A 12,253-nucleotide genomic window follows, 5' to 3' on the forward strand; every position below is an offset into this window, starting at 1 on the left:
GCATTGACAGTAGGGCATAGGTAGAGGGGCGGGGAGAGGTAAGAGACTAACTTGATCTTGCTCAGACCATATAGCTTGACTACAGCTGCCAGTACGTTGTCCTGTGTCATGGATGAGGGAAAGGCTGCGGATGCTGTCTACCTGGACCTTAGTGTAAAGCCTTTGATACCATTTCCCACAGCATTCTTCTGGAGAAACTGACTGCTCATGTCTTGGATGGGCATACTCTTTGCTGGGTAAAAAACAGCCGGATTGCTGGGCCCAAAGAGTTGTGGTGAATAGAGTTAAATCCAGTTGGAGGCCAGTTACAAGTTGTGTTTCCCAGGGCTCAGTTTTGGGGCCAGTTCTGTTTAGTATCTTTATCAAGTATCTTTATCCCTTGGATCAAGGGCACCACCAGTAAGCTTGCAGATGACACTAAGCTGGGTGGAAGTGTTGATCTGCTTGAGGGTAGGAATACTCTGCAGAGGAACTTGGACAGGCTGGATTGATGGAGCAAGGCTAATTGTATGAGGTTCAACAAGGCCAAGTGCCGGATCCTGCACTTGGGTCACGGCAGCCCCATGCAACTGCTACAGGCTTGGGGATGAGTGGCTGGAAAGCTGTTTGGCAGAGAGGGATCTGGGGGTGTTGGTCAACAGCTGACTGAATATGAGCCAGCAGTGTGCCCAGGTGGCCAAGAAGGCCAACAGCATCCTGGCTTGTGTCGGGAATAATGTGGCCAGCAGGAGTGGGGAAGTGATTGTGCCCCTGTACTCTTGGCACTGGTGAGGCCGCACCTCGAATACTGTGTTCAGTTTGGGGCCCCTCGCTCCAAGAAGGACATTGAGGTGCTGGAGCGTGTCCAGAGAAGGGCAACGAAGCTGGTGAGAGGTCTGGAGCACAAGTCTGATGGGGAGCAGCTGAGGGAATTGGGGTTGTTCAGCTTGGAGAAGAGGAGGCTGAGGGGAGACCTTCTTGCCCTCTACAGCTGCCTGACAGGAGGCTGTAGCCAGGTGGGTGTTAGTCTCTTCTCCCAAGTAACAAGCGACAGGATGAGAGGAAACGGCCTCAGGTTGCGCCTGGGTATGAGGAAAAATTTCTCCGCTGAAAGGGTTGTCAAACACTGGGACGGGCTGCCCAGGGAAGTGGTTGAGTCCCCATCCCTAGAGGTATTTAAAAGCTGGGCAGATGAGGTGCTTAGGGACATGGTTTAGTGGTGGACTTGGCAGTATTAGGTTTTCAGTTGGACTTGATCTTTCAGGTATTCTCCAACCTTAATGATTCTATGATTGTATGATTAACTAAATTCTTTGGGTTTATACTATAGGCTGGGGTTTTTTAGGGATTCTTATGGGGTCTTGTAATTGTGAACTAGTTTCCAAGCCACAATGTGTGTCTCACACAGCAGATACAGCTATTCTGTAAAGACCAAGATAGAAACAATCTTTCCTTTTTTATCCTTTTAGAGGAATGGGTGCCAGCTAGATTAGGGGAGGAATTGAAGAGATATTGGTGTTCACTTGGAACACCTAGTCGTAACCATTAATTACACATCAAAGGGGGGAAAAAAAGTTTTAAGTACAAGCTGTGTACAGAGGTCAGTCACTGAAAAGTCTGGTAAACCAAAAGCATGGAGGCAGCAGGAGGGGGAGGGGGAAGTGGGAAGCATTTGCTCAATGAATTGAGGGGCAGGAAGTACTCAATTTCTCGTCTGTCTGAATGTTTGTGCGGTGAGTCATGTGTCATGCAGGGCAGTGCTGCAGTCCCTCCCCACTTTCACGTGTTAAAGGAACAGGACATGTTCCTTCCTCTCATTCACGTGGTTAGTTAGGTTGGAAGCTTCCAGTCACCATCTATTCAGTTCATATATTGTCCTTTGTTCCCTATTTTAGCATTTTTTTTTATGGCATATTATACAAATGGGCTGAAACCTGGGGAAGAAAAAAGATACTTGAAAAAAATCAGCTCATCAGGAAGAACAGTTATCTTCATATGCTGTTTGCAATTGTTTCTTACAGTTCAGAAGTCAAACTATTTTTCCTATTGATGTAATCGATGATCTTGCACCAGACACTACCTATTGTTTGAAAGTTCAAGCAACTCTTCCTTTAGACTTTCAAGAAGGCTTATTCAGTCCCATTCGTTGTGTGAAAACTACCCATAAAGGTACAGAGTAAAATCATTTTATCTTAAAATTATTCTTAAAGTTTAAACTGTTGAAATTAAATTGTTCTAAAGCAGTAGAAACATACAAAAGTACCAAGTTCCTACTCATTTTGGTATGGTAGCAATCTTGACAGCTATGTACATTTTAAATCAATATAAAATACGTCGCCTATCAGTATTAAGAGTTCTAGTAGTGCAAAAAGGGGGTTGCTCTGAGGCAAATTCTGTCCATTAAATTGGATTGCAAAAACTACTTTCTGTATTTTGGAAAACTGGATATTTTTGAATTTGTGACTTTGAATCAGGAGGAAAGGGATGTGTATGTAGGCAAAACAAAAGCCTTTTGTATACTTGGCACTAAATGAATGCACATAAAGTTGAGCTAAGCTTAAAAAAACACTTTTTCTGCAAGCCTTGGTGAATTTATTATTACAGATTCTGAAGAATAGCTTAGTGGCAGTTTGCCATCAGTTGCTTGTTATGCATGTCTAAATTCTTTTGTGTGTTGTTCAGGTGTCAGTTTAAGTACTTTTAAATGTTTATTTTGGGGGAAAAAAACATTGTGGGAATATAGAAAGTCAAACATAAATTGAATGCATTGTACATCAAAATTACTTTGTTATGTATGTATATTTTCCACATTTTTCTCATTGAGTTATTGCTGAGACAGTTTCTTTCTACTTATCTTAATGTTTCTGTACTTAATTTTTTCTGAATTTATTTTTAACTGATTTTTTTTTTTACTAAAGGTTTAATATGATGTATATCACAGACTTTGATTTGCCATCTTGATAACAAAACCAGTTTATTTTTTTAAACTACTGAAAGTGTACCATCACCATTTACGTGAGAAATGCCCATTGAGTGAGAAATTGCTATACATAATATAAAGCTTTGGTAACTGTGAGTTTCCTTTTCATTTTGAGCAGTGAATGACCTACTCTGTGCAACAAATGTGAGCATTCTTGCTTTGAATATGAAATTTTATTTGCATTGGAATAATCGGTATAAACAACATGTGAGCTACAACGTACAGTATCTCCTGTGAGTTAAACAATTTCCATATCTCTGTTTAAACAGATCATGTCAATCTAAATGCCATCCATTGTATTTTGCAAATAGTTATGAGAAGTTAAAGTGAAATAATTAGCAAAAGGGGCCTATGTATTAATTGAAACATTGGGTACCTCATCTGGACACAGCGTGACTTTTAAAAGGATTGCGTATAACATCATATCCTAGATTTTCAGGGGTTTAGGCTTCTTTTAAGAGTGTTGAATACCTGTTGGAATGGACTACTAAATACATGCTAAGTAACATGTTTAAAAGATGTGAAGTTTGCATTCATATCTTTTTGAATATGAAGAAATTAGGTGACTAGAAATGAGCAAAAATGCAGATGTTCAAGGTTTCAATTGTCAACATATTTGATTACTCCTGGGAAAGTAATCAACATGGTTTCCCAGCATGGGGAAAAAAACCCATCATGTCTATAAACCCGTATCTTAATATCCAGTTGTCGCACAAACGTTGTGGCCAGCATCTAAATGAAGAGGAGACATACCTCTAGCATTCTTCTGGAATTCCTTTGGCATGACAGAAAAATAATTGACTTAATAGAACTATATGAAAAAAATCTTAATTTGGATTTTAAAAATTTCTAAAACCAATATATAATTTTTCTGTTGAGGCTTGATTAAAGCACTAATTTGTATTTCCTGATCCAGTTAAATTCATTGTTTCAGTTATAAATGAAAAACCAATATTCTGAATATGAGAAATTTCTAATCCATTCTTCCAAAAATAGAAAACATCTATGTAGCACAAATGAGCATGCTTTTTTTTTTTTTTTGAGAGTTCAAAAACCTCACATTAAAAACTATTAAAATATCTCTTGCAGTGGGTATCTAAAGAAACTTCATGATGATGACTTAGTGAAGTGGCTCAGTGTACCTGGATGTGAGAACATCACTGATACACAATGCAATTTCTCATCTGTCGTCACTGCTCCTTCTGGAACTTTTTATTTCCGTGTGCAGGCCATGAGTGAATATAATACATCGTGTTTTTCTAATGAAGTAAAAGTAGATCCTCTGAAAACAAGTAAGCAAATGTGTTTTCTTAAATTTTCATTTCTCAGCAAACTTGTACCTAATGCTATTATTTGTGAAAAGAAACTCACTAGATTAAGGAAACTGAACACTTAGTTCCCCTACAGAAACTATGTTGGGAATGCTGGCCTCATCAAGCTAAACAGAAGTTTTTCCATGGTCTTCTCTGTTCAACACAGACAATATTTCACTATATTTAGTCATATAATTTTCTTTACAAAATTAAACCACAAAGCATCATATGGCATTTTATAATCTCACTGTATACTACACTAATCGCTGTGTGAGATTATTAGAAATATCCCTAGTCTGACTTTTGCCATTGACAGGGAGCACTTCCTTATCTCAGAAAAACAATGCCAAAGTCAAATACCCTGCCTCTATTTTCTTGTACATTTACTCTCATCTCCTCCTTCTCTCTACCCCTGCACAGTGCACCCTGAATTTTGTGCTGAAGCAGTATTACATTGACATACTGCAGGGCTTCATGAAAAAGTAGTCTTAAATGATAGTGACATCTAAGTCAAAAATCTGTAACACTCTCCGGAGTGAAACTATAGTAATTTTTATCTTTGTTGTGCTCTTTTGATTTTGTGAGAAATGTGACCTTACTAAAATGACTTCAAAAAAAGTTATCAATTGTAAACATCAAGAAATGTTTATTTAATATATAAGGTAATATTCCGTTGCCTTCCGTATTGAATCAATAGCTATTCTATGTGTCAGCTTTCCCTTGTCCAAGCTCTTGGTAATTAGATAATTCTTTAAGAAGATAACAGTGACCTAGGTAAATAATTTAACAAAAGGAAACAAACTGTAATGCTTCTCACTTTTCAACTATACTATAACTGTGAAAGAGGGTATATGTGAAAAAGAAGGCCCATATCCTCATGAGATTAAGAATCGTTCAGTAGTTTCACTTTGAATTGTACAGAGTTAATCCCACCATTTGTGTATTTCATGCCACTGAAACTTCCAAAAGCAATGTATTAATGTGGAAAGAGAAAATAATTGAAATATTTCTCAGGACTCAAGATCCTGAATAAAGCTATTGGTCAAGTTGGGCTTTTAAGTATATGTTTCTTAAAAATTGTCATAGATTTAAGTTACAGTATTTTATGCAGTATTTTTATTTGTATTCTTTCAGTCTTATTTTTAACTTTTCTTTTTTTTAATATCTTAAGATGAAATTGGCCCCCCTGGTCTAAAGGTGGACATCAGTGATGTTTTGCTCCATATCCAGATTTTTCCTCCAGGAGGATCTGAGTGTGAAGTCATGAGGGACCATTATGACTTGTCTTACCGGATTCTGTATTGGAAGAATTCATCGAATGACGAGGTATGAACTAGTGAAATACTTAAAACAGTATATAAAATTTGTTATGACTTAAATACTGAGTTTGAGTTCTCCTCAAGAAGCTTATTTTCAAGGGAGGCACCTATATGATGTATCAATCGTGCAATCAATTGGGCTTTTCTTTTTTTCTGAAAAACTTTTTAAAATCTGGTCAAGATAACAGAAGTAATCGAGATTTTAATATTTTTTCCATTGATGTGGCTATATGTAATTATTTGCAGAATTGCACTGAGTTTTGTACAAACTGCTAAATGGCACCCTTTTCAGTAGAAATTGTAGGGTTCTTGTGATGCCATCTTTCTTATGGTATGACTCTGCGCTGTCTTAATGTAGCTTTTGGCCCCTCAAATCCTTTTCCTTCTGCATTTTATAGCTATATGTATCATAAAACAATGAAGTCTTGCATACTTTTAGCCCACGTTTTAATGGATCTTTCCATATTCTTTAAATGCTTCTTATAGTACAATATTTTATGTTCATTGGTAAATGTGTATGTGTAAATGTGTGGAAGAAAAGAAAACAAACTGCAACAGGAGGAAGTTCATTTTGCATACAGCTTTGAACTGTAAAATTTCAGTATGGTGCAAGCAGTTGGTTCTTGCCAGTAAGCATTTCCTGAATGTCTCTGCTTAGGAGACAGTTATGTGGTTTCTTTTATTTTCTTTAATCCAAATGCAGAATGGTGTCTTCTTACAGAATTACTTCTTTAGCAGAGGCCGAAATTCTAATCTATTTGAGTGACTCTTGTACTATTTATGTGCATCTTATTCTTCCAATTTTTCTTTTTCAGGAGGAAATCAAAGTGAAAGAGATAAAACAGACAATAGGGACAGTCTCTGATCTAACACCCTCAACTTTGTACTGTGTAAAAGTACAAGCATTCTCAGAAGCTTTCAACAAAAGCAGCCGCTACAGCAAAGAGAAATGCATCAGAACACCTGGAGGTAGGAAGAGCTTGGGAATTTTTACAGCTCTGGAAGTAAAATTGTTAACCCAAAGCTGTTGCAGGTCTCAGTAGTTAAAAAATATTTTCAGTGTGACCTAATTGCCTCACAGAGTCAGCACCTAGTTGGGCATAGATCCGTATCAGCAGTATGTCACTTTGCTGCTCTGTGTTCTCTCCTATAGCTAAACTAAGGAACTGCTGCTGTTCTGACCTGATCAAAATTACATTCAGGTTATTCCATGACACAACTCAGTTTAGACATTATCTCAGATTAATAACTGTAATGACTGCGAATTAAATTTAGTTCTGTACAATGACATGTTAATAGGCAAGCTTTAATTTCCAGTACTTGCAAGTATTTTTAGGAGGGTGCAAGGAATCACTAAATATTATGTTTTCAAGAATATTTTACTCCTTAAATTGTCTTAATTCTTCTGTGACTGAATTAAATTTTTAAAAATCCTGTGCTAAAGTGTGAGGAGACAAAGTAGCAGACTCATTATAGCTGAATACATTTGTAGATGGATTACACTCACTCAGAACATGAGAGCGAGTTCTCTGTTGAATTTGATTGGGCCAATTATCTTCTGTTAACAGGCTGTAATACTAGAAAAATTACTACGTATCCAAAGTGACTTAAAGCTAAGAAACTGTAATAATAGTAATGCTGCTTTCTCACAGCTTAAGCTTTTAGGGTTCATTTATATTGTAGTCCTTGCTGCTTTGTCTTTATCAAGCCTAAAACCAAACAAATGTTACTCTTTTACCTTCATAAGAGAAATTCTTTAATCTGTTTTACAAGTTAGTTATAACTTAGTCTTCCCCATATCTTTCTATTATAACGGGCCTGTTTAAGACCAAGCAGTACATTCAAGACTATATTGAGAGATGCAGTCATACAGATTGTACCCTGTACTTCCCATATGATCTTATGTCCCAGTGTGGAAATCTTTCATTCTTTCATCATTTGTACTAACTGGAAATAAGAGATAAAAAGGCCTGATTGTCTCATCTTGATTATATGTAAAGCGTCTCCTGGCATGTATTAATTTTGGTATGTTCAAACTCCCTTCAGTTTGTTTGTTAGAGATAGTGCCAGAGAATATGTTGCAAAGCAGAAGAGTGGAGGGGGAGAAGGAAGTTTACAAGACTCTTGAACTTAGCACCGAATATCTTATGATTATGCAGATTAAAGGTTTCTTTGACTACAATATGTTACTGTTAAAAGTGGGATTCTGTCATGTAAACTCCCATGTAAGGTCCTAACCTTAAGTCCTGGTACTGAGTCTAGCTTGTTAGAAGGTTTTCCACAGTTCCTGCGTTAATACAGGAATGCAGGACCATAGACTCATATAATGTTTTACTTTGGAAGGGACCTCCAGAGATCACCTAGTCCAACCCCCCTGCCATGGGCAGGGACATCTTTCACTAGATCAGGCTGCTGCTCAAAGCCCTGTCCAGCCTGACCTTGAACACTTTGAATGATGGGGCACCAACAACTCTTGCCACTCTTCCAGTGTCTCCCCACCCACTTCATAAAGAATTTCTTCCTTATGTCCAATCTAAGCTTACCCTCTTTTAGTTTTAAACTGTTGCCCCTTGTCCTGTCACTACAGGCTTTGGTAAAAAGTGTCTCTGTCTTTCTTACAAGCCCCTTTTAAATATTGAAAGGCTGCAATAAGGTCTTCCCGGTGCTTTCACTTCTCCAGGCTGAGCAACCCCAACTCTCTCAGCCTTTCTTTCTAGGAGAGGTCTTCCAATCCTCTGACCATTTTTGTGGCCCTCCTCTGGACCTGCTGTAACGGGTCCATGTCTGTCTTGTGCTGGAGCCCTCATAGCTGGATGCAGTGCTCCAGGTTGGGGTCTCATGAGAGCAGAGTAGACGGGCAGAATCACCTCCCTCAACCTGCTGGGAGGTGATTTTATGCAGCCCAGGATACGGTTGGCTTTCTGGTCTGCAAGTACACATTGCTGGGTCATGTCCAATTTTTCATCCACCAGTATCCCCAAGTCCTTTTCAGCAGGGCTGCTCTCAGTCCATTCATCCCCCAGTCTGATACTGATATCTGATTGATACTGAGGATTTCCCCAACCCAAGTGCAGGACCTTGCACTTGGCCTTGTTGCACTTCATGATGTTCACATGGGCCCACTCCTCAAGCTTGTCAGGGTCCCTCTGGATGGTGTCCCTTCCCTCAAGCTAGTCAACTGCATCACTCATCTTGGTGTCCTCAAGTTGAGGACACCACATTTGAGCATCGAAGTTAAATTCGTCTCTTCTTTATATACTGACAAAGTAAAATCTTCTGCTGAGCTAGTGTCTAGACTACCAGTGTAGAAAATAACTGGAGTAGCCTTAGGATTGATTTCTTCTTAGGTAAGCATCTGAAAGGACCAGATGCTCACTGGAAGATCCTTTTTCTCTCTGTTGGCTGCACTGTAGTCATCTGAAGCTTACAATTGGAGTTCCTCTCCTGTCCAAGAAGCTATTTAGATGCTTTTGGGTTCCTGCAGACCCTGCAAGTCTAGGCACTCTAATACCAACTTCACTGTCATAATTGCCCATTCTTACTCCATAGCCCATGGGAATTCTTATTCCTGTATCTCTGCCTTTTTAAAGGAGAGAGCTCTATCAGTTACATACCATGTTCCTTGGGGTTAGACCCTGTACACAAGCAATAGTGCAATAGCTTTACAAGCATCGAGTGCTTCATGGTAGCTGTCTATATGCAGCCTTTTTGTCCTGCTGTCGAAAAGTGACATATAACTGGAATATAACTGGGAATAACTGGATTTTGGTTCTGATCCTGTCTGCAAATGCCTGTGTTCTTATATTGGATAAATATTTTGTGCTGTGCTTTTAATAAAATTATCTAAGATATTGGAATGGCATTATTTTTGTAATGTTTATTATGGTTGGGTATAGTGCTGAAGAAATGTGAAATTTTATGATAAATACTGCAGCAGATTTGGAGATAATATGTTCTTTAATCTTTGTAGTCCATGAATACCTAAACTGAATGTTTTTTCTTCATTGTTTTAGATAAAACTTTACCTCTGATCATTTTAGCAACATTTGTGACTGCCCTGTTTGTTGTCTTGCTTGTGGCTACACTACTTACTTTTGCCCTATATCAAGCCTACAATAAAATCAAATACATGTTCTTCCCATCCTGCCAGCCTCCTTTGAACATAGAGGTAAGATTAATCGTATTTTTCTCATTCATTAAGCAGATGTATTTTTAGAAAAATGAACAGAAAATAGTATGGAAAAGTGATTGTCTGTTACCCTGTGGTCTTACACAATTAGTCTTGGCATACCCATAGGTTTTGACAAAATGCAGGAATTCCTATGGAAAAAAAATGGGTAGTAACAATTTCTAGAATTCTGCAATTAGCAAATATTTTAACTTCTATGTTTTTTCTTCTATCTGTGCAAAGTGTTGCTAAAGATCCTTCATCCAGAGAGTGTGCGTGTCTGCCCGATGTGATAATGTGCTTTTGCCCTGCTATGTGAGACCAGAAATGTTTTCCCATTGTGTTATCTGGAAAAGCATGCTCTAGCCTTTTTGCCGTCCTTTAAAACTCAGAGGAGGCGGAAATGCAAGCCTGGTCTTTAAAGGAAATTTTAGTGTAGCAGGCAGCAAATGCTTCTACCATCTCCTGACCTAGCGGCCTGGATGGTCTCTAAAAAGGCAGATGTTGTCCAATTTCCAGCTCAGCTTGGCATGGGCAGTACTTAATAGGGATCCTGTTCTGGAATGGACAGGACTACACGTAAGTGTAGGTATATTTTGAAACGTAGCAAGAACCTGCTTTTCACTGTATTTTCATTTGTGTGCCTCTGTACATTGATTTTGAGAAGTGTGGCCTTCCTAATGTGTGCCATCTCTCACTGAAGCTCCTAGGATATGTAGTATACAAAGCTTTCTGAATGAAGTTGCAATTTAAAACCAGTCTCATAGTTTAAAAGGGCTAATCTGAATGTAATTTATTTGTAAGGCAGCATTTTAGCTGATTTGTTCTGTAGAATACCGGTAACATAACTAACGTAATGCATATTTGGAACATTTTGCGATGGATTTGGTATAAATGACCACCTCAGAGAACAGGCTTAAAGCATGTAGGACAGGCAGCCGTGCACTGCTGAGAGCTGTATAAGGCTTGGTATCCTGCTGCAGCAGCTCGCTTTCTCTTTCTTCTTTCAGCCTTTGCTTTATAACTGGTAACGATTTGTAGACTTTGCGCACACCTGTCATTCCCTTGCTGCTATGCAATCTTTGAAAGCGTTCTGAATTTCGATTTTCCCTTAGTCCTTGTGTGGCCTCATAAGGCTATAATCAATGAAATACTGCAATTATGTGGATGATTGACAGCTATGAGCCTAGCAAAAGAGTTAAGATTAATGTTAGAGTCATTCTTTAGTGTTCAATTAGATGACTGCAACTAAACTTCATCCTAACTTTGAGTTTGTGAACTTAGGGAAACAAATGGCATATTGTAAGTAGAAAACCTCATGATGCTACGGAATGCAATAACCCAGGCTTGTACAGTGGTGGTGTTAAGCGGAATCGGTATTTAGGCATTACCTGTGAATGTTCATCTCTTTCTTTTCTGCTTCTCTTTTTGCAGGGTTTTGGAGGACAGCACTTTGACAATCTTTATCTGTCAACTACAGAAGAACCAATAGAAAATTGTTCTATAATCGAGGCTATCATCACAGAAGAAGTAAATCAACTTGATTTTAAAGACTACAAACATTCTAAACAGAGCAGTCGAGATTCGGGAAATTATTCTAACGATGACGATACTTCGGGGAGCAAAATGTCAGAAGAAATGCTAGAAAAGGAAATAGTATAACTTCTCAGAAAATAAAATTCATACATGGGACTTACAGCGTAATGAACACTTAAAACTTTCTTATTATGAAAGTCACAGCCTAAGGAAGACAGTGTGACTCTGGGATCTTTGTCTTCCTCGTTTCCAAGTCTGTGCTTTGTTAGTGGAAAGTTACATACCCTCTCTGCTGCATTCTAACTGAAGTTAAAACACAAGTGACTCCTTGTACCGTAGACGCCTTTGACTGACTTTTCACCATATGATAAAAAGGATACCATCTGCATGAAGGAGTAGAAGATCTGTACACTTTATATACTTGAACCTGATAACCTCAGCAAAGGCCACTCTGTTCTGCAAGAAGAGTTTCTCGCTTAGAGGTTTGTTTTGAATGCCAGTGTGCTGCAACAGAAGCTTTCAATTCCAGTATGGAATCTTATGATGTTTACACAGGCAGGAGGAAATTGATGCCGGATACAATTTTAAGAACTTTTTTGACATTCTTTTCCAGCCCACTCAGGGGCAGTGCTTTTTGGCTCTGTCAATCCAGAGCAAAAGATGCAGAGAGACCAGCAGTAGCCTCGGTGAGGTGGGTTCTCTGAGCCTCCTTGTAGAATTCCTTGTGGCCCTGGCTGCGGGATGCTGCCAGTGCCCACCGGCTTGTTCATCTATCTGTGTCCCTGCATCCAGGTGCTCTTCTCTTGCAGCACTTGGTAATCTGGGCAAGTATGGGGAGGGGAAACGGCAGGAAGGAGGCCCGCTTCACTTCACTATAAAAAAAATTCATAGTGGAAACTCTTTGTAAACAGAGGTTGGGTCAAATTGTTTTGCACTGCATTTAGGATAGAAAACAGCA

General features: G+C 38.8%; 1 protein-coding gene across 1 annotated transcript in view; it reads left to right on the forward strand.

Annotated features, from left to right (window-relative positions):
* The window catches only part of IFNAR1 (interferon alpha and beta receptor subunit 1), a gene marked incomplete at its 5' end in the record, with an annotated part of 21,437 nt that extends 9,932 nt beyond the window's left edge, over positions 1 to 11,505 (forward strand). Inside the window, 7 exons of the mRNA XM_035896422.1 lie at positions 2,001 to 2,148; positions 3,078 to 3,192; positions 4,049 to 4,251; positions 5,444 to 5,598; positions 6,407 to 6,560; positions 9,605 to 9,759; positions 11,194 to 11,505. Coding sequence (XP_035752315.1) covers positions 2,001 to 2,148; positions 3,078 to 3,192; positions 4,049 to 4,251; positions 5,444 to 5,598; positions 6,407 to 6,560; positions 9,605 to 9,759; positions 11,194 to 11,421 — 1,158 coding nt within the window. The remainder of the gene's footprint in view (positions 1 to 2,000; positions 2,149 to 3,077; positions 3,193 to 4,048; positions 4,252 to 5,443; positions 5,599 to 6,406; positions 6,561 to 9,604; positions 9,760 to 11,193) is intronic.
* Between the last annotated feature and the right edge of the window lie 748 nt (positions 11,506 to 12,253).

The sequence above is a fragment of the Egretta garzetta genome, unplaced genomic scaffold, assembly GCF_000687185.1.
Source record: "Egretta garzetta isolate BGI_Z169 unplaced genomic scaffold, ASM68718v1 scaffold45, whole genome shotgun sequence".
Lineage (NCBI taxonomy): Eukaryota > Metazoa > Chordata > Aves > Pelecaniformes > Ardeidae > Egretta > Egretta garzetta.